This window comes from Conger conger, chromosome 8, assembly GCF_963514075.1.
Source record: "Conger conger chromosome 8, fConCon1.1, whole genome shotgun sequence".
Lineage (NCBI taxonomy): Eukaryota > Metazoa > Chordata > Actinopteri > Anguilliformes > Congridae > Conger > Conger conger.
Window position 1 is genome coordinate 38,956,834 of NC_083767.1, and position 23,614 is coordinate 38,980,447.

The 23,614-nt window shown below is 41.2% G+C and overlaps 1 protein-coding gene across 1 annotated transcript in view; it reads left to right on the plus strand.

The window, feature by feature from the left end:
- LOC133135343 (thyrotropin-releasing hormone-degrading ectoenzyme-like) overlaps positions 1-23,346 on the plus strand; it is a 127,064-nt gene extending 103,718 nt beyond the window's left edge. The window contains exons 14-19 of the mRNA XM_061252272.1: positions 2,266-2,363; positions 3,753-3,860; positions 9,859-10,026; positions 16,603-16,743; positions 17,566-17,647; positions 21,191-23,346. Coding sequence (XP_061108256.1) covers positions 2,266-2,363; positions 3,753-3,860; positions 9,859-10,026; positions 16,603-16,743; positions 17,566-17,647; positions 21,191-21,334 — 741 coding nt within the window. The 3' untranslated portion in view covers positions 21,335-23,346. The remainder of the gene's footprint in view (positions 1-2,265; positions 2,364-3,752; positions 3,861-9,858; positions 10,027-16,602; positions 16,744-17,565; positions 17,648-21,190) is intronic.
- The last annotated feature ends 268 nt before the right edge of the window (positions 23,347-23,614 follow it).

The following is a 23,614-nucleotide window of genomic DNA, read 5'->3' on the forward strand; positions in this document are numbered from 1 at the left end:
CAAATGAAGTACAACACAAAATTACACGTTTATCCACAAAATATTCTAAAATTCTAATATTATAACAATATTAATTTATTCATTAATTTAATTTCAAAACCAGCTGGTGAATTTGTTGTGGATGAATAAACACTGACTCCAGTTTGTAAGTTTTATGCTTTTTATGTTTTTATGTGTGTATTATGCATATTTAATACACACATATATGCACACACACACACACACACTCGTATGCACTCTCTTGCATAAACATAATCATATGCAGTCATACCGTATGTGTCAATTCCCATGATCTTATATACACTGGTACACACAAAATGGTAACACAAATGGTAAAATACAATGGTTGCACACTTTACACACTTTACAATAAGGTTGTAACACTTTACAATAAGGTTTTTAAGGTTGTAACACTTCACACGCTTTACAATAAGGTTTTTAAGGTTGTAACACTTTACACGCTTTACAAAAAGGTTTTTAAGGTTGTAACACTTGACAAAAAGTGTACATGAATTGGCATTAGCCAACTAACTACTGAGAGGTTAATCCATTTGGCTTTGTTTATTTATTTGTACTACTAGTTAATTGTTAACAAATTATAAGATTATCATATGGTTTCTAATGTATAAATATCCATGTAGCAAATAAATACGTTTATAGCCAACAAATACATTAACTAATGAAAAATCGAATAGTTTTAAAAGGTAAAAGGCTCAATAGGCTGTTTTAAAAGGTGCATCAGGGCCTGTGTCTGCATCATTTATTAACACATTTGAGATGAAATACGATTGTGTGTTACACTCAGCACTGTCATCGCCATTACAGCCCCTTATTCCTTTAATTTCGCAAACTCGTCATGCTGTCGCACCGTAAAAATCCCATTTTGCACAAGATAGAAACATTATTTTTATTACTTGCCACTTCTTCAGTGTAGATATCTCTAGTGTGTAGTTAATTGAATATCTTTTTTGGGAAAGGCTGACTCATGATCTCTCGGTGATTATGTAAGATCAGATACAGGAAATTGAGTTTAGATTTGTGTGAGGAAAACGTTCATTTTGTGGATTACGTCCCAGACATTTTAGCCTTATCTCCCCCGCACAGTAATCACATCCCATCTTAATTGCGGCATTCTCTGTACTCTCAACTTTGATCTTAGGCTCTGTGCCCACCACTGAATCTCAACTGATCACTTCTTCATGCCCAGATGCACAGTTCTGTGCAAAAGTGTTAGGCACCTGTATAACATTCTGCATAGATAAGATTCTTTCAAAAATAATTCAATGAAAGGTCCTAAATACTATACATTTTACATTACATTTTAGTAATTTGGCAGAATAGTTAAAAACTGAATCAAATCAATATTTTTTTTTACCACTCTTCAGCGTTAAAACTGCATCACTTCTCTGAGATTGCCAACGCTGTCCTGCAGTTCTATAAGACAACAGGGAGGTTGTTCCAAGCATGTTGGAGAACTTGCCACAGTTCTTCTGCAGACTTGTGTTGGCTCCTTGCTTCTGCTCTCTTCTGACAACCTTGATCAAGTTTTTATGTGCGGGGCGGCCTGTAGCGTAGTGGTTAAGGTAAATGACTGGGACACGGAAGGTCGGTGGTTCTAATCCCGGTGTAGCCACAATAAGATCTGCACAGCCATTGGGCCCTTGAGCAAGGCCCTTAACCCTGCATTGCTCCAGGGGAGGGTTGCCTCCTGCTTAATCTAATCAACTGTATGTCGCTCTGGATAAGAGCGTCTGCCAAGATGCCAATAATGTAATGTAATGTATGTAGAAAGTAGTCTATTGCTTATAGTAATATGTTACTTTTTAAAATTAAATACAAAAATGTCTCTGTAAAATTTAATCTTTTGGAAAATGAATATTTGGAAATCTCAAATATATACTAACACAAAAAAAAAATATATATATATATAATAAAGTCTTGGGGGCCTAAGACTTCTGCGCAGTACTGTACATTTACTCCGAACGCAGTATAGGTTGAACTGACAGTGCTTGGTAAATGAGCAGGTTTATTTGCTGGAGTTATGTTTTTAAATGTGTGCAGAGTCCTGCTGAGCACACAGTGTTTCTGATGGGTGTGCATGTTGTGTGTTAACAGGAGTACGTGCTGAAGTGTTTCTGATGGGTGTGCATGTTGTGTGTTTACAGGATTATGTGCTGAAGTGTTTCTGATGGGTGTGCATGTTGTGTGTTAACAGGATTATGTGCTGAAGTGTTTCTGATGGGTGTGCATGTTGTGTGTTTACAGGATTACGTGCTGAGACAGGTGGCTCCCATGTACCACAGGATGGGCTGGCCAAGCTCCTCCTCCAACAGTTCCATCATGCAGGCGGCCTATCAGACAGAGTGCGTCCTGACACCAGTCTCATCTTAAATCACGTTTTGGTAACACAATATGGCTACATGAATTGGCATTAACTATTGTAGTTGTTAACTAACTAACTAACTAACTACTGAGTTAGTTCATCCGTACAGCTTTGCTTATTTGTTCATCGTTAATTCATGTTAACAACTACATTAGTTAATGCCAAACCATGTACCTTATTGTAAAGTGTTTTCCTTCTTAGTATTGTATGGCCCCATGATATATGAAGTAGAAATGATACCTGTTCAATTACTTTGGTACATCAAGTACAGATGTGGGTACTATATAGTGTAATAATGTGTGTATACAGCACATTGTTGTCATCAGTACACATCAGTATGATATTGGCATTGCAACTTCATACAGATACTTTATTTATAGAACTTTCTTTACTTGTAATTGCAATTGTACAAGCTGTATTTGTATTACTTTTGAATGTTCCGTTTTTAATTTGGGAGAGTGAAGGCAAGTGTGCTCTCTCCATGCATCAGCTCTTATCACACCACCGCCTGTGAGTCGGATTTGCACAGTGATGAGACTCAGATCCCTTTCTAGCCTGGGCGCCAATCCCACCAATCACGTGCCGCCATGGGGGTCTACTGGCCAATCGGCACTGGCACGGTCCGGATTCGATCCAAGACCGTGGTGCTCAGTCATGGTGCCATAAGTGGCACTTTTACCGAGTTAACTACTGTACCCAGCAGCCCCTGCAATAATGAAATAATGTTTTAGTTTTTTTTTTTTACTTAAGTGCTTGAATTTGTTTTTTTTACTGGTCTCCTTGTTGACTACCAGCTCAAAACATTCTGAAGAGCATAGAAATATGATTATCAATGCATAAATAAAAACAGATGAGTTCATCAATTCAGTTGGCTGCGTTTGAGAGACAAGACGTGTTGCATAACTGCAAAAACTGCCATTTAAGATTCCGCTCTTGAATGTGCAGCTGCAACATTGGCTCAGGCCGTCAGAGCAGTTGTCTGGCAGTCGGAGGGTTGCCGGTTCGATCCCGCCCTGGGTGTCTCGAAGTGTCCCTGAGCAAGACACCTAACCCCCAAATGCTCCTGACGAGCTGGTTGGTGCCTTGCATGACAGCCAATCGCCGTTGGTGTGTGAATGTGTGTATGAATGGGTGAATGAGAAGCATCAATTGTACAGCGCTTTGGATAAAGGTGCTATATAAATGCCAACCATTTACCATTTACCATTAGCTGTCTCTGACTTTACATTACATTACATTACAGGCATTTAGCAGACACTCTTATCCAGAGCGACTTACAACAAAGTGCAGATGGAACACAGGGACTCAGAAGTGTGTGGAAGGGGGGTATAAGGGCAGTGATTGAGTGCTGTCCTCTGATCTGCTCCAGGGAGATGCAGAGAGAAGTCATCATGTTGGCCTGCAGTTTTGGCAACAAGCACTGTCACCGGCAAGCCGTGGCACTCATCTCCGACTGGATATCCAGCAATAAAAACAGGTAAACAAGCCTCTTTTTCTCACAACCTCTTTAAAAAGGTTTCTGTTCTTTTCTAAATGAAAACAGTGCCCTTGTGTCTATCAAAATGTTATTATTTTTCATTATTCTTATACAAGAGTGAGCGCTCGATTCTTTGTGGTGTGTTACGACTTCAGCACCGTTGAGGGATTAACTAGAAGTCACATGAGGACAGCGGTCTGAAAGCAGTTTGTTTAATAGGCACTGCATGTATTATAAATGTGGTTATTCACAGTTAATTACCGGTCATAGTTAATTCAGGGTTTCACATGAATTAATAATATGTGCCCCCTTGGAACTTTTAACCGTGGAAATGCGTCTGCTCCATGAGGACCATAATCCAGCAGGTTTGTTTTGCTGTCAGGTTAGCTATGCTCAGTCAGAGACTTTGAATGAGAACCTAAACAGACTCCACATAAATAAATACTAGAACCAGGGAGTTAAATTCCTGACAGACTGCAGACCTTTTGTCCTGTGGTGCACTAAGCAATCGTTCTGAACAAATGTACTGTATCTGGGAAAGAAGCAGTTTCACAGTTTGGAAGCACTTCAATCCTATGTTAATAGCCATAGCTGGAAGGAAATCTTTACCTGGTGCTTACCAGCATATGTTGGGCAACTGCTAGAACTGTTGAACCCTTGCCCGTGCAGTCCTGCGGTCCTGTCCTCCTCCTTCATAGCAGCCAGCCTCCAGCATATCAATATGCAAATCTGCTTGCGTTATGATATCCAGAGATGCACTGGCTGTATCGGGTCGACCAGGCATGGTCGGTGTGCCCACAGTGCCCTGGATCTTCACTACAATGGTCTGGATTCGGTACCTGATCATCTGAGCCATCCAGCAGCCCCCCCTGACAATATGTGTTCCCATAATACTCCTGTGATAATGCCCATGGTAATCTCTGGCATCCTATTGGATGTTGAGGGTCCAAAGCTCTGTGGTAATCTCCCTCTGACAGTCCCATATAATGATGAACTGCAACTCTATGCCTGTGGAACTGGTGAATTATAGGTTGTGCGGGGTTCGGAAAACTTTACGGTTACGGTTACGACAGTGTATAATTATAGTTTTCTTCCTCCAAACTAAATTGCGGTGCTAAAGTGTGCTCATTATACCAATGTTTTTTGTTTTTTTTAACTGAAAGCACGTGCAAGCTCCTGTAAATTTGTTCAAATTCATAGGATCTCTGTTCCTAGTAGAGCAAGGGTTTTGAGCAAGTGCTCAAAAGCAGAGCAAAACTGACTCTCTAGGGCTCAAACATTTCTACACTCCCCAGAGCATTTTAAAGACTCTACAGCCACACGGCTGCAAGGCCCAAAACCGTTACTGGAATATGTGGAATATGATTCTGGGCTTGCACTTTAGCCCTCACCCCTGTATTGACGGCAGAAAAAAAAAACATCCAATGGCAAAGATAACAAGGCACTTAACGATAAAGCCATGCTGCAGATAACTCATTGTTTAAATTAGGCCTGAGGGAATAGTGTCAGTGAAGCACCACTGCAGTACTTTAGCACATTCTGACCTCGGGCTAATGGCGTAGTCTGCGTCTCTGTGGGAGGTTTCTCCTGGTATCAGCGCAGTTTAATAATGCTGTCGGGGCGTCGGTTCCTGTCCGTAACACAGGACCTCTGGCCCTCAGGGCACTTCCCCCCCTTATCTGTGAAGCTGTGCCTTAATGGGAGACTCGAGGATGAACATCCCATAAAAGTTTAATGTCTTTGGCGTCCATTTTGATTTTAGAGGCGGCTAATGTGCAGCAGGTGTCCTGGGGGTGAAGTGCTGAAATAACCTGACCGGGGCATTGAAGTGTGCGCTATTTAGTGCACTGTGTGTGCATACTTATCTGAGATGAGCTGACAGTGAGAGGTTTTTGAGCTGCTGTTGCAGAGCATAATGGCCATAATGGCCAGCTCACTTTGAAACGGAGAATGCTCTGGGCTGTGATGCATGTGCCTTCACCTCACAAGGAATATTGCTCAAGTTAAAAAGATGTGAAAATGAAGCTATGGTTTGGGCAATGGTGCAATCTGACGACATTATGGTTTGAACTTTTGAGAAATTTTAGCTGCTGAGATCATTTAAAAATATTGCTGGACTGAAGTGTAGACATGTCTTTGGGCTTACCTGAATTGCATAGTGTCTGTGTGTGTGAGCGTGAGTGTGTGTTTTTGTGTCATGTCTGCCAGATTTGTTTCATAACTCAGCAGCATAAAATGGATGCTGGATGTTTTATAAGAAAACTAGTCTACTGTAACTTGCCACTGTTATTTGAATAAAATTACTGTGCATACAGAGAATGGAATTTCCAATGGAAGTAAACATCCTCATCTGTGCTGCTTTCAAAACACAATCTGCTGTGCTGCCTAGTATCCAGAGAGCTCGAGGCCATTACATATGGATGTGTCTGTCTGTCCAGCAGTCTAAAATCCTCCATTTCACTGAGGACAAATACTGGATAGCATTATGGACAGCAAGGCTTTGGAGGAACGCATAGCAAATGGCACATCTGTAAATAATTCAGTATCTCCTTAAAAAATGATTACATATAAAATTATCAGCAAAAAGTCATTTTAATCAATAAACCAGTGGGACAATGTGCCTGGAATTATATTGACTCAAACAAGGTAAGCCGTTATTTCAGTGAGATTCAGGCAAAGGATTAAATAGCAGCTTTCTTGGAGGCTGTTTTTGATCAAAAAAATAAATTACTTTTAAGGTCTACAGAGCCAACAGACTAGAACTTATAAGTTATAATCTTTTACTCCACACTCGCTAACCCTGGTAATTACTGACTTTGAAAAGTAATCACCCTGTCCCTGACTCAGTGTTCCAGCGGGCTTCAGTTCTCAGAGAGCCAATGGGGCACATTGTGTAGATGTGTTTACTTCAGTGACCATTAAGTGTTACTCAGCACTGGAATCAGATCATCAAAAAAACTGTGTTACTTGGTGCTGAAATTGGATTCCAATGCACCGGTCAAAAGATCAAAGTTTCTGAGCTAACCTTGGATATTCACAGAGTGAACAGAATTGAAATGCTAAAGGTTTGTAGGGAACTGTGTGTGTGTGTGTGTGTGTGTGTGTACGTGTGCGTGTGCGTGTGCGTGCGTGTAGGGCTGTGTTTCTTTGTTTAAGCCATGGGGTACATGACTGGGGTGACAAACTAGAAAATACGTATGGACAACTCCATAATATTTGGGCCATAAGACATATTTTTTCTTGATTTGATTTGTACATCACCTCATTGTACATACAGTACATGCCCTTCATATATGGCCTTCAGTCTTATCTTCAGAAAGTGAAATGTTCAATGGGACAGGTCTGGTGATTGACTTGGCCAAGAGCATTCCACTTTTTGGCGCTGAAAAACTCCTAGGTTGCTTTAGCAGTATGTTTGGTGTCATTGTCCAATTATTTTGATTTTTAATGCTTTTAATTCCCATTTTTATCAAAGTCTCATTGGTGACTAAGATGCTGAGAAGCTGCGATTCACTGTTTATACAGCATAATCTGTTTTTACAGTTGAAATTGTTGAATGCTTAAATGAACAAGGCTTAGTGTGATTAAGCGAGTGCTTAACTTACTCTGGGTTTATAGAAGTTATAAATAAAGTGCATTAAAAGTACGCTGATAATGCTGTATCCACATTTAGAAATGATCATAAAAGTGTTTCTAAGAGGGCTGTGGTGCCCTAAAAACTACAAAGTTTAAAATATTCACTGTTGCGATGATTGCTAAAACTGAGATTTATTGTAACCTTGAGTTTTTCGGTCTGAACCTGCCGTCATAGGACAGCATTATATCATACTTAGCAACAGTATCTCCTGCTGGATGATTTATTAATCACTTAAGCAACAGTAATTGCATAGTGCTATTACATTTGAGCCATTTATTCATACATAAAAAATTATAATAGAACAACTGTGATTGTTTTATTTCTGAGACATATTATAGGAGAGCTTTAGTGCTATTTTAATAATTGCCTCAGCCCTGGCTTTGGTTATACATCACAACTGTATGTATATTTTTGTTTGTTTGTTTTGTTTTTCTCACACTCTGCTGTGGAAATGAGATTATGACCAGGCTTGGCGACACCGTTGCATCCTAAGATTAGAGCGACACATCGGTTATCACCTTTGTGCCATAACAGATTATGCACAGTCCGGTTTTGGGTCATTGCCACCATTCCGAGGGATTAAAGTGAGATTTGTATTTGGTTAAACAACTTTTAATTAAATTTGTAAATTTTACAGACCCTGTGCACACATCTTTGTGTGACTGTCTTCGCCTGCCTGTTCTATATTCATTTGTTTTGTTTACATGTTCACACTCCAGTGGATTGTGCTAAATCACATTGCGGGGGGGGGGGGGGGGGGGGTTGTTTATGTTTGTGGGCTTTATTTTGGGTCAAATAAATGGTCTTGGTTAATTTTTCTCTAAGCAATACTGAGGCCTGCATTGTCAGAAAAAGGGTTCTTTGGCTTGTCTCCATTGAGCAGGGGTGTCAAACTTTGACACCCCTGCCATAGAGGAACCCTTTTGTCAGTCTTTATGGAATAGATGTGAAGTGTGAAAGCTTGCAGACAAAGAACCATTTTGCCAGACAAATAACTAGATAGGGTTCTTCTATGGAATCGCAGGGTTCCCTTTGGAACCATTTTTAATGAGAGTGTTCTGTAGGTGCTAGGGTGGGTGTCATGACCCTTCATTGACACAGGAACATATACATTGATCCCTCTCTACTTTGAGCAAAGTAGAAAATAATAAAGTCAGCTGTTTGGTTAATGTCAGCCATTCAGTAGACCTCTCAAACTGTCATGATATGGCTCTGAATCTCGCAAAATGTCATGACAGGACTCTGAACCTCTCAAACTGTCACGACAGGGTTCTAAACTTTTCAAACTGTAATGACAGAGCAGTAGGCTGTGATTAATGCTACTCCCATGAGCTCAGCATGTGCACTGTTATGGCAGTTTGACTCTGCTCACTTATATTGTAAAACTGCAGCTGGAACCGTTTGTTTGGTTAAAGATTCATGTCACTGAGTATGATTCATGATGCCTTGCAAATCATGAATCAGCAGCCCTGGCGTGGTTGTTCTCCAAAGAGAGCAGGAACATAACTAGATTGCATGCATTGCGTCAGCATAGGCTATTCATTTATATGTCAATTTGACAAGAAGATATGTACGTTATCTTGCAAAGATAAGTCATTGAAACGGTGACAAAGATGCGATTCTACAAAAGACAAATGCTCGTTTTACTTATGAAAAATAGCAAAGGAATTGTGTGAAATGTTTCATTCATGGTTACTTCACTGTCATAGAGTGAAACTAAATTGGGCAAAAATATTTTACATGCTGTTCTTGTTCCAAACTTCTTTCATGAATCAAATAACACTTTTGGAACATAAATATTATTTTATCGGAGAAATACAGACTTTACTTAACTGATCTTGAATCAGATGTTTAGTAGAATATTTGAATCACTGTATGTTCTATGCCTGCTGTCAGGCCACTATATTAACATATCATCGACTATGAATCACGTTTAAATGCAGCAGTCACCAAAATAAATGGTAAATGGACTGCATTTATATAGCGCTTTTTATCCAAAGCACTTTTCTATAAATGCCCTCATTCACCCATTCACCCATTCACACACACACTCACACACCAACGGCGATGGGCTGTCATGCAAGGCACCAACCAGCTCAAGATCAGAGCAATTGGGGTTTAGGTGTTTTGCTCAGGAAGACTTTTACACACACAGGGTGGGGGATCAAACCGGCAACCTTACGACTCTCGGTCAATGTCGGTAAATAAACTTACCAACTTAAAAGTTAAAATAACTAAAGCTGCTTTTCTTTGTGAGGGGGAATGATGATATGTATAGGTAGTGAGCAAAGGAGAGTTTCTATTTTCTCCATACCTCTGTTACATCAAGCAAAAAAAAAATGAAGATTGATGTTCTGGCAGGATCCCGCCCAACGTGAGGGACATTGTCTACTGCACGGGTGTGTCTCTGATGGACGAGGACGTGTGGGAGTTCATCTGGATGAAGTTTCACTCCACCTCCGCCATCTCCGAGAAGAAGGTCCTGCTGGAGGCCCTGACCTGCAGTGACAATGCCTTCCTTCTGAACCGGTGAGTGAGACTATGAGTAACAGTGCCTTCCTTCTGAACCGGTGAGTGAGGCTATGAGTAACAGTGCCTTTCTACTGAACCGGTGAGTGAGGCTATGAGTAACAGTGGCTTCCTTCTGAACCGGTGAGTGAGGCTATGAGTAACAGTGCCTTCCTTCTGAACCAGTAAGTGAGACTATGAACCGGTAAACGAGGCCATGAGTAACAGCACCTTATTCCTGAATTGGTAAGCTCTGAGTGACAATGCCTTCCTCCTGAACAGGTAAGTGTAGGCCATGAGTAACAACACATTCGTTCTGAATCGGTAAGTGAGACTATGAGCAACAATGCCTTCCTCCTTAACTGGTAAGTTAGGCTATGAGTGACAATGCTTTCCTCCTGAACCGGTAAGTGCAGGCCTTGAGAGGGCATTCTGGGATAGCACAACAAGGTCACTGCCCTCCACCGCTGCCTCATGCCCTGTGTTTCAGCATGCCCTTTCCCATAATGCAGTGTTATAAAACATAAATGCAGCAAAGCAAAGTTGTGGGAGGCCATTTGTAATTTCTTTTGTGCTGTAGAAGTCTACATCCACTTCACACATTTCAATGCTTTCCTAGAGTGATTTGGGAAGACAATACAGTGAGTGTAGAAATATGCTATAAAACTTCTATGAACAGACAAGGTGTTTAAGTGCCTACCAAATAAGTGCCTTGGGGTTTCTTTGACGCTCTCTGTTGCAGGCTGGTGTCAATGATGTTTCTCACTTATCATTCCGGAATGAGGCTACTGATATTGAAACTGCCATTATATTGGGTTGGTTTTCACAAGTAAGACCTTATTATAAATGGAATGATAAATTGGATATGATAAGACTCGGAGCACTTAAAATGTATTTGTCAAAGTGAATTGCTAGCCTACAGATACCATTCATTGTGAAGTAGCACTGGATTTATGCATCTTGTTTTAGCTGTTTCTGCTGAGGAATATATATGTATGTTATACATTATCTGACTCCACATACCTGCCGTAAGATCTTTATATATATATATATATATATATATATATATATATATATATATATATATATATATATATATATATATCATTGTATTATTATTATTATTATTATTATTATTATTTCTTGGCTGCAAAAAACAATCAAATCCAACATTTCAATGCACAGGTGGTTGTGAGAAAATCCTAAAGGGTTTATCTGTTGACTCTTTAAACAAGGTTGTGCTGTACACTCACTGAGCACTTTGTTAGGAACATTTTTACTTTATTACACAATTACAGTGCTCACTGAGTATATTGTAAAAAGAGCAAAAATAACAAATCAAAGATATGGTACTGTGAACTTATATCTTATTAGGTTCATTAAGTCCTTTCACAAGACAAGGCAGCAAAATATTGTATAAAACACCACTGAATGCATTAAAAATCCACACAAATAAAAAAGTCACACAAATTACATAGTGGATTTTTTTTTTTTTACTTGATATTCATTACCATATTTGTGCTTTCAGCATGGCTACATGGCTAAAAAGGTTCTAAAATAATGTCTGTGTAACTGAGTTGTTTGTTCTTTGTCTGTTATTTTTCATAACCTATATAATCCAAAAGGTTGACTACCCTGCTGTGAAATCCAGCTATGCCAGCTTGAAAATTTAGCGGGTCAAGCTGGTCATAAGCTGATCTTGCTGGGTATGAGCTGGTCTGGTAGTTTGTCTGAGCTGGTATATGGTCAAGCAGCTACCAGCTGGTTCAAAACATAGATTGAGCTGGTCAAGCCATGTCAAGCTGGGAGATGGTCTGAACTGGTCAACCAGATAAACCATGTTGAGCAGGGAGCTGTTATGAACTGGTCAACCAGCTAAACCATGTTGAATTGGAAGCTTGTCTGAACTGGACAACCAGCTACCAGCAGTTTCAAAACCTAGCTTGAGCTGTTTATTTCAGCAGGAATATTTCAACCGTTTATGAATCTATAAACATCTTTTGTGTTCATTTTGAAATGCAGAAGGGTATGGTCATTGATCTTTAGTCTTCCTCAGCCTGAACTCCACATCAGAATGCCATTGCCTGACCACTTTGGAATTAATTTATGATGAGCTAAACTGCATCAGCTTACCCATGGTCTCCTCTTTGCTCAATGCAGCTTAACGCAGTACAGTGCTAATGATGAAAATAGCATTGGCATTGTAGTAAATTAGCTGCTAGCTCATCCAAGACGTGACTACTGATTAGCTTTGCCTTTCCTTGCATCTGTTAATGATTGACTCACAGTATTCACTGTAGCTCTGTCTACCTGGCCCAGGACGTACTCTAGCTCCTGGACCACAAATGTACTGTTGCCAGTTAGTGATGAACAGAAATACTTTCTTTGCCCCTTCAACAATGTTGACATGTTCAGAGCCGCCCACAGTGGCTCACGGCTAAAGTAACAGACCTTGATGCAGGCATCGGTTTGTTGCAATTGCACACAGAGGTTTGATTCCCGGTCCTGCCAAAGCTGAGTTTGGCGGGCTCACATGGAGTGCCATGTGGCTCGCCGCGTCGAGGGCGGGGGGAGGACTCAGCAAGGGGGGTTAGTGAGATCGCCGTGTACAACAGCACCCCGGGCGCCTCGGAATCACGGCCACGGGCAGGACGACGCGGCTTGGAGAAGGCGTGTCGTCCTCCGGGCTGCCGAGAGATGGGGTGTAGGCGGTGTATCCCTAACACACAGGCTATTGGAATAGATAGGATACAATTGGCTACTGAAATGGGAGGAAACAAGAAAAAAATCGGAACCGAATTTTCAAAAACAAAATAACTATCTTGGCACATTCGCATTAGAGCTGTATGAGTTCTGCCGTTGATCAGGGTATAACACATTCATGGGTTCTGGCACGATATGTTTTAATGACTTAAATTTGTATTAAAATAAAGGTGATCTTTTTATTACAGGCCAAATTCTGCACTGCTCAAATACCTGAAAATGCCCTTCCATAATGGGATAGAATGTCAAAAGGCTATTGTGTCAAACAATGTTTGATAAGGTTTGAAAATGCTGAAGCACAACATCGACAAACACGAACAATGAATTTGATACATTTGCATAAGTATGGTGGTAATGTATTTTTTGGGTTGGGGTTTTTTATTGGCGTGAGCGCCAGCGAGGATGCTCTAATGAGGACAGGTTGCGCTTCCCGTGTGAACGCGTTGCCCGCGTCTGCCAGTCCTGCACCGAGACGCCCGCCAAACCTGGCAGAGCGTCTGCTTGTGATGCCACACCAACTCCACGCCTGCTCCACACACTCTTCACTCCAACTCCACACACGCTCCACACACGCTCCACTTCAACTCCACACGCTCCACACACGCTCCACTCCAACTCCACACACGCTCCACACACGCTCCACTTCAACTCCACACACGCTCCACACGCTCCACTTCAACTCCACACACGCTCCACTCCAACTCCACGCCTGCTCCACGCCAACTCCACGCCAGCTCCACTCCAGCTCCACTCCTGCTCCACACCAACTCCACACCAACTCCACACCAACCCCACCCAACTCCAATGTGCTGAACTTTAACTATCTAATGTTACATCTGTGGGTGTTGCAATTAAATACGCAATATTATAATAACCCTCTTTTGGATGTATTCCTGCCTCTTGCCCAATGCATGCTGGGATAGGCTCCAGTAGTATCGTCCTATACTGAGAAAAATGTAATTTGTTGACAGTATGACAGACATTCTCAGTTTCACTTTGAATGTCCACGTGGACAAGTAATGTTAAAAATCTATTTGTATTTATGCTATACAGTCTCATAGAATTGCCATCAATACAGTCTAACATTTAGCATTCATAGAGTAGGCTTGGCAACCACTGCAGGGAAGTAAAAAACAGTCAATAAACTATGTTTTCTGTCAGAAATGTATGATATAGCACACACTGCTGTCACTGTCTACTCCACTCCACCCTCCCTGCCTTGAAGTGACACAGCTGCTACTGTTTGTGCATCTTTGTTTGTTTTTTGATCTTCGGATTGTCATCACCTCAGGCGTTGGGGTGCATGTTTGTGCATGTGTTTGCATGTGTGTGTGTGTGTGTGTGTTGTGTTCTTACAGCAGGGCGAAACATCACCTGGGTGTGTGTGTGTGATGTATTCTTATAGCAGGGCGAAACATCACCTGGGTGTGTGTGTGTGTGTTTGCAGTGTTGGAGTGCATGTTTAGCCATTGCATGACCAAGAGAGGGAGAGTCTTATTCAGTAGGATTGTTCCTGTGTTGTCTTAAGTCCTGCAGTACAGTGGACACTACTACGTTGCCTACAGCAGCAATGCAGGAGCAGACTCGGAGAGGGGATGAAGAATGAATCCAATTTTTATTTATTTTCTTATTTTAATAAATGAGCACTACACAGTGGTGAAGCTATTTGTGGATATCTCAAGATTGAAAGTAGCACAAACAACGGGTCTTACAGCACAAACTGGGATAAACGCAGTCCGAAAAAGTGAAACAGTTTGGCGGTATTTATTTCTGTGACATAACGCAGTGCCAGCTTCACAAAGGAAAGCATATGGTTGCTGCTTCGTCCTCCTCCTCTCCCTCCACCGCGTTAAGCATTCACGCAACAGCATCGGCTGGTGCTGTCAGGCGAGTTCACACCGCAGAACGGATTCTTTCTTCGGGAGTTTTGAGACACAAAAGAAGTGTTTGCAAACCGAAGTGAAAAAAGTCACAAAAAAAGTGTTAAACGTTACTTGTTATAATTGTTCAGTAATGGAATGCAAAGCAACATGCAAAGAGGATACGGGTTTGAAGATCTTCTTAGCATAATAGCTTGGGTATCAAACACAGCAGGCAAAATGGGATAAATAGCAACATAATCCCTTAAAACAGTTCTGTCATGAAATCATGGACTATTGTAAGAATATCATGTGTGGAAGATAGCATGGAGTGAACGATAAAAAGAAAGCGCACACTTGAAAGTAAAACTTAAAAAGGTTGCACATGTTTCTCCCAGGCAGTTCTTTAATCTCCACTGTTTCAGCAGCGAGCTGTCTTTGTCAGAGCTTTACTGTGCTGGAGAAAAGAACGTGCACCCTTTCTTTTTTAAGTACAAGTTGGACGCTGCTGAAAAAAAAAAAAAAAAACAGCTCAAGCTTGGTTTTGAAACCTGTTCACACCAGCTACCAGCTTGACACGGTTTGACCCACTCAAGCTATGTTTTGAAACAGCTCAGGCAAGGTACCAGCTCTAGCTGGTTATGCATACCCATAACCACTTATCCCTGGTTATGGGTATGCACTTTGTTCTTCTTGGGTTGTGAGGAACCATGAAGAGGCCAAATATAACATTACACAATCATATCCTTTATTTAAACATCATTTATGGGGCAACTTTAGCTCAGGAAGTAAGAACAGTCATTTGGTTGCAAATGTACTGCTGTATATTCTGACTAGAGGGTTGCCGATTGCCGGCCATGGGTGTGTCGAAGTGTCCCTGCGCAAGACACCTAACCCGCAATTGCTCCTGCCTTGCTTGGCAGCCAATTGCCGTTGGTGTGCTTGTGTGTGAATGGGTGAATGAGAAGCATCAATTGTAAAGGCACTATATAAACACAGACCATTTACCATTTACATTAAACGCATAGTAGCTTTTCCACTATTTTATCCTGTTATTGTTGTGTGAAGGACTGGCCCCGATCATATAATGGCAGTAGCGGTTGGCAGTGAATGATTAATTAATTAGTAAGAGCTTACAGAAACAGAAAACACGTAATGTCACTGGGAACAAAAGCAATTATTTCCTCTCGGTTGAAAGTGAATGTGTAATTGCATTATGTCATGGCTCAGGCCATAGCAGAGCATTAACCTGGTGCGTAATTTCAGTTCTGAATATGACAGAACGTGCTGCTTTTTGTAGCATGCAATTATGCCTTGTAAAGCTCTTTATTGTGAATTCTCTCAGCAATGCGCGGTGCCGTTCGGTATGTGTAATGTCTCCTCTATTATTGTCTCCAGACCCCATTAGAAAAGTCGATAACCATTTACAATAAGGTTACGTGAATTGACATTAACTAATGTAGTTGTTATCTAACTAACCGTTACTGAGAAGTTCATCTGTACAGCTTTGTTAATGTATTTCTACATCATTAATTCATTCAGTTAGTTATTGTCAGTTTATACTGGAATAAAAAAACTGTTAATGTATTTGTTAATGGTTTACTAATGATAGGTTTATCATATGGTTTGGTAGTGCATAGATATTTGTGTAACTAGTACATTAGTTAATAGTTCACAAATACATGAATTAATGACAAGTATTTATATATAAATTATTTCATGTTAGCTCAGTGGTCCTCACTCCTGGTCCTGGAGAGCCGCAAGGCACTTAATTGATCAAAGCTGTTAATTACGTTAATTACAGTTAACTCACCTCACCTTGCTTTCTTAGTTTTGAATTGGTTGCTTATTTTAAGGCAAAAACAGAAAATCAGCGCACCCCACGGCTCCCCAGGATGTACTGCATGAGCTAATGTGAATTCATGCTCCCTTGTCGTAAAGTGTGATGGGAAAGTTTTTGTCCTTTCGCTGCCAGGATCCTGAATCTCTCTCTGAGCTCGGACCTGGTGCCGGATCAGGACGTGATCGACGTCATCATCCACGTGGGCCGGAACCCCCACGGGAGACACCTCTCCTGGAGATACTTCAGGGAAAAGTGGGAGGTTTTAAATTCCAGGTACTTCCCACGCTAACGTTCAAAGCCCCTCTCTGTCACCAGAGATCTAATGTACTGTGGCAGTATCTGGCAGTAAGATGCAGCAGTTTTCAAACGTCTGTTAAATATCACACGTGAATCTTGTGAACAGGGGACTGTGATATTGTAGATACTACTATAGTGGATAATCGCTGAAAGAAGCAGGTTAAACCCCTTACTCAGGATTTGACCTGTCTGAAGTTGAGTTCTTTCATAGTCCAAGAACTTCCCAGCGCTGTTCCCTAGGAACAGTGCTGTACCCAAAGAATAGAATATGTCTCTTAGGACTAGTTCTAAAAATGTTTTTTGTACATTTATAAATCATTATTAATCAAATGTCTAAATTATAATGCATCAAGCATCCTATCCCGTCTTTCTTAAGGCCATTCTCCTCTGACTTCTCTCATTAGCATTGCATTTCTGCCCGTAGAACTGCCGCTCACTGGATGTTTTTTGTTCAATCAATCAATTGGTTCTATTGTTTTTTCGCTCAATTCTAAGTAAACTCTAGAGACTGTTGTGCATGAAAATCCCAGGAGATCAGTTTCTGAGATACTGAATCCACCATCTCTGGCACCAAGAGTCACTTAGATCACATTAGATTAGATGTGACAGATGACATTAGATGTTCAACATTCTGACATTTGGTTTGAAAAACAACTGAACCTCTTGACCACGTCTACATGATTTTATGCATTTAGTTGCTTATTTGATTAAATAATTGAAGTAATTGAAGCTGGTGTACAGGTCTACCTAATAAAGTGACAAAAAGAACTAACAAAAAATATCTGTTGTCTTTTACAGATATGGAGAAGCCTTATTTATGAATTCCAAATTAATCAGTGGAGTGACTGAGTTTCTAAATACACCGTCAGAACTTGCCGAGGTGAGTTTGTTCAGATACTATTCCAGATCAGTAATGCTATTTACTGAATTTATTCATTACTTCATCCTTACACTTTAACGTTGTTTGAAATGTTTTGTTTATAATTGCATCCCACTGATATTAAAACATACGTATCTTGAACACAGCTACTGTATTACTACGTAAGTAGTACTTTTTTCCTCTGGCCTCCTTTATCAAATTAGCTTCTATTTAAATTTGAGTGCTGAACTAATCCTGCATAAGCATAAAATGCTATTTCTTTCTGCCATTTGTGTCAAGTGTCATTTGTGACATTTACGCTATAAATATTTGATGCTTGCATGTGTTCACAAACGTAGGTTTCCTTTATCACGCAAAGAAATCTGTTTGATCATGAAATGTATAATAACTTTGAAATTCATGGTGTGTTATATACGTATATTAGAGAGCTAGTACAAACACTGTCGAATACACAGCAGCAAGGGCATTTTTTGTTATCAATATTCTATCATAAGTTTATTGCTTATACAATAATTGTACATTGTTCGGCTACAATTGATCTGCTGAGAATGTCATCACAACTAATTTGATGTTGGGTGTGATGAAACACATTTGATGTGTTTGTGGCTACTGTATTACTACTGTATGTTATGGTTGTCCACTTGTAATGATGCTTTACAAGCAATACAAAGCTATTTAGATTTGATTATTTTCGTATTGACTTTGATACTGCTGCTACTTGCTGAAATGAACTGGCACAGCAATGTCACTGAAGAGCTGCTGTATACTGAAATAATACAGGATAAATCGTTGGCTGTGTCTGGCTGGTGGTACATCTTTTCAGCCACTCGATATGTGTACATATGCTCTTATGTCGGCACCGAGCTATGCGCTTTTCAGAGTGAACTGTGGAATCTCGTTTATGCACAAATCTATGCATATGCATGGTTCTATAAAAGGGGCCAATTCTCTTTGAAATATGATTTATGTCCATGAATATAATTAATGAGGATAGAAATGCCTCTCAGCAAACCGATGATTGACACTTTGAAAATCAGGTCAGCATCCCCTTAATGGCTCCAATTAGCCACTGCATTGAGAATAAGCACTGGCGGAACGTATGGAGAGTAGCGCTAATACCGTTTAGTACATTTATGTTATACATCATTCATTCACACTAATTACATCTATGAAATGTGCACAAGCTCATATGTTCAGTGTAGGTACGCTGCTAGGTACTCTGGGAAAAAAACGGTTTGGAAGGGAAACTTTCGATTCTGTAGAAGAACCCTATCTACTGAAGTTCAAGGGTCCTTTTCAGGCTGAGTGATTCTTTCTTTGGGAGTTTTCGCACTTCACACCTATGACAGAGGGTTCTATAAAGAACCAAAAAAGTGTTTCTCTATGGAGACGAGCCAAAGAACCCTTTTTTTCTGAGAGTAATATAATTTTCCCGGAGAGCAGATACTGTATCACAGACCCTATATTTGTGTGGATAGATAAGGGCCTCGGTTTGTCCGGGAATTCCCTCAGATGACTGTGAAATGGAGAATCCATAGAACTTGCGGTCAGGTCAGGCACAGCCAACCGCTTGGAGACAATGTGAGATTGTATGTAAAATCATGATCAAAACACATACGTAGGGGGCGACATTCACTCAGGCGGTATGAGCATTCGTCTGGCAGTCGGAGGCTTGCCAGTTCGATCCCGCCCTGGGTGTGTTGAAGTGTCCCTGAGCAAGATGTTTAACCTCCAAATGCTCCCAAAGAGCTGGTTGGTGCCTTGCATGGCAGCCAATTGTCATTGGTGTGAGTGTGAGTGTGTGTAAGAATGGGTGAATGAGAAGCATCAATTGTACAGCGCTTTGGATAAAGGCATGATATGCCAGCCATTTACCATTTACCATTTACATTCTGTATCAAAACATGCGTTCCCTCTGTTTTGTAGGCTGTAGTCTAAAATTAGGTATCCAGCAACTGTGTCAGCTATAAATGAACTACACTCAGGTACAAATACTGACTAAAATGGAACACTGGGGCAGTACCCTACAGTTACACAAAATTGTTCCCCTAGCTATGGGTTTAAGAATTAATTGGTACCTTTTTGTTTGTGAATGTTACTCATTAGCACTTATTAGAACAGCATTGCACCATTTAGGGTACATTTGGGAAATGTGTTCCTTAAAGGACAAAAATTTATGAGAGTGTACAAGGGATGATTAGTCTATTAGGACACATTTTACAAGGGGATAGTGTTAGCATGTCTATTCATTTAATATTATCATGCTGAATGAATGCATCATAAAATACCCTGAGGACATTTTGTATGTTTATGCACACAGACTACTGAGGTCCAGGGGACTTTTTGTGTTGAACATTTTTAGGGTGTTGAGGGTGTCTCAAAGTATGCGTTTTATCCACATCAAAATGTGATTTTTTTAAAAGTGTTTTTGCCTCAAAGCACAGTGTGTCCATGCATTCCACCACCTGTACCACCCTTATGTTACCCCTGTAGCCAATTAAAATCTTAAAACTTTCTGGAAGTATTGTGGAAAGTTGGAAAACAGCTTTCTGTGATTTTGTCAGATTGCAAACAAGCTGTTAATACACAAAGGACACAAATGATATTCAGGTACAGTATTTACTGCAGCTGGAAGGTTAACACTGAATGCTATTATAGTGTTGTACCTGTAAAGACTGTCAGGTTTCATATTTGCCAGTCTGGTAGTTTTATTTTATTTTCTGCTTTGTTTATTTTATACTACCCACAGGAAGTAGATTGAGGCAGACCATCTAACTGGAATATATGTTTCATGGTGTCCATTTTATTACTGAGGTCATCTGTCTTTCTCATTTCGAAAAATCAATTATAATTTACACATTTGCATATGGTGATTGCAGGGCTGACCAGTGATCCAATTTTCACAATATAATTTTTTTTTGTATCAATTGTCATTTTTTGTATAAAAAAATACATCAATCATCGTTTCACATGTCAGAGAAACAAATGTCTCTTCCAATCATTCCTGCCCCCCCACCCCCGCCAGTATTTTCATTGGTATTGATTTTGTTTGCTGTGTACATAAATTATGTAGATAATTCACCCAGTACAATACAGTAATACAGTTCTTGTTACTACCCAGCATATTTGAATGGACAGGTTAAAATAATTTAACAAGTCACAAAAAGTCAAATTATTGTGAAAGTAAGTATTGTGAAAGAATGTAATCCTCTCTCCCCCTCTCCTCCTTTCTCCCCCATTTCCTCCCCTATCTCTCCCCCCTCTCTCTCTCCTCCTCTCTCCTCCTCCTCTCCCCCTCTCCTCCTCTCTCCCCCTATTACCCTCCCCTCCTCCTTTCTCCTCCTCCCCCTCCCCTCCTCCTTTCTCCTCCTCTCTCCTCCCCCTCTCCCCCCTCCCCCTCTCCTCCCCTCTCCTCCTCTCTCCCTCTCCTCCTCCCCTCCCCCCTCCTCTCTCCCTATCCTCCTCCCCTCTCCCCTCCCTCCTGCTTTCTCCTCCTCTCTCCTCTCTCTCCCCTCCCCCTCTCCTCCTCCTCTCTCCCCCCAGCTGAAGGAGTTCATCCAGAGTAATGGAGGGGTGTCGGGGGCAGCTCTCTCCCGGGCGGTGGAGGTGGTGGAGGCCAGCGTCAGGTGGCACAGCCTCTTCCAGCAGCAGTTCTTCCAGTGGCTGCGCAAATCCCCCAACAGCTAGCGCCCTGTACCGCCACCACGGACTCCTCTCTGGGACTACCGCACTCTGCTTTACCAACGAAAATAGCATTTCTGAGGGCAGAGACGTCACAATTTCAAATGGTGATCTGGTTCTGTTGTTCTTGTGGAAAAACAAGGTGACAAATGTACAAAAAAAACATAAAAAATAACAATAATAAATAATAGTAATGCTGTGATAAGTATGTTTCGCAAAATGGCAGAGCCTTTCTCGGCAGTTGAGTTGTGGTCCTGTGTGAATGGGGCGTGGGAAATGGAGCTGAGAACATTGCATGGTGTTGTTCATCTTCCGCCGACACGTTTTCCGGTATTTTCTCTTGTTTTTGTGCATGGTTGTTCACCCCATTCAGCCCAGCTTCTGTCCAAAGCGGCTGCCCCTCCATTACAAACAGGACACGACAAAGTAGTGACATAGTACGAGAAGGCCGGGCGACTTTATGCAACTGTACCAAGCACAAAAGACCGGCGTGACAATCATTTAGTTTTTTCGCAATTTTCAAGACACAAAGCGAGACTGCCTTTATTAGCTGTTGCTTGGGCCCGTCAGTACATAAGCCATACAGTGATGAAGCAATGGATGATTCTGTGTGCAAGGACTTCACAGGGGCTTTCAGTCGAGATTGCGTGCAGCATTGCGTGTTACATATGTTAACATGTGTGTGATCCTTACCTGACCCCCATAGTGGAGACATGTTAGTGATGTCTCCTCTCTCCTTCTCTCTCCTCCTCTGTCTCCTCTCTCTCCTTCTCTCTCCTCCTCTCTCTCTCTCCCCCTCTCTCCTCCCCTCCCCTTCTCTCTTCTCCTATTTCCTCCTCTCTCCCCCTCTCCCCTCCTCTCTCCCTCTCTCCTCTCTCCTCTCTCCCCCTCCCCTCTCTCCCTCACTCTCCCCCTCTCCTCTCTCTCCCTCTCTCCTCCTCTCTCCCCCCCTCCCCTCCTCTCTCCCTCTCTCCCTCTCTCTCCTCCCCTCTCCCTCTCTCCCCCTCTCTCCGCCCCTCTCTCCCTCTCTCTCCTCTCCCCCCTCTCTCTCCCCCTCTCTCGTCCTCTCTCCTCCTCTCTAAACATGAGGGACAGGTAGGACAGTACCACATTGCATAGAGTACTGGGGAAACAGTTAAATCTGAAATGGTGGCCAAGTGTACAAGCAGAAGTGATTCTTACACTCTTCTCTGTTCAGGTTGGGCTGTCTTTGGATGTGCTGTAGATGTTTATCTAAAAGAAACGTCAAGTGTGGTTTATAGACGTGCAGTGGTATGTATTATTTTTGTGTCAATTCGCTGGTTGTTAAGGGCAGCCTGACGCACACCCAGTGCACAAGTGTTGTAACTGTCCTCTGTTTGGTGAGCCTCACCTGGAAACCATGTTGGAAAAAAAGGGTTTTCCAGTATCTCGAAAATTTACCACAGAACTATGAGGAGTTCCATAGAAACCAGCCTCAAATACAGCCGATAAAGAGATGTGTCATTCATGTTAAAGGGCACTGAGAGTGGTTTTTCAGAATTAAACCCAGGGAAGTGTTCAGTTGAACATGCCAACACCTTAAGGCACAGTGTGTGACCGAGTGTGTTTTTGGGACATACTACTAAACACTTTTTTGGTTATTTAAATATATACTTCTTAAAATAATGCTAAGCTGTAATTAGATGTAAATGTAAATAATTGAATGAACTCCGCAGTTTTCTAATTATTTTTATTTTTTATTTTTTATTTTTTTCAGATAACCGCTGTAGGTGCCCTTTAACAATGCTTGGCGAAATAATATGATTTACTGTGGAGTTCGTTAACCATATTCTTACAGTAAAGTGAGCACTTTTATATCTTGAACTAATCCGTACTTCACTAAGAATTGAAAACATTTCCTTTCCATTCCATTCCATTTCAAATTGTGTTGACACGATGGCTTTTTCTTTTTCTAAATGAGAGATGATATCTTCTGTTTTATAAAGCAGAGCATCTATGGGATTTTAACCGGTATAATAAATTCTTTTGTACAGCGATGTGTCACTGTCGGCATCACTGACTCCTGCCTGCCGGTGTGTTTGCTGAAGAAGTGAAAGCACCCAGATTACATTTCCATTTTGTCTCGATCAGCCGGATTTTATTAATGTCTGCAGGAAAAAGACAAAGTGCACAAAAATAAGTTTTGTCCATTAAGATGCTGACACAGGCCGTTCTTCAAAAATTCCCTAGCTTCAACTTCTGTCTGCTGCAGTATGTCAAAAGTGCCAGCCGGCTTCAAAACTTGGGTTTATGTTATCTGTTACG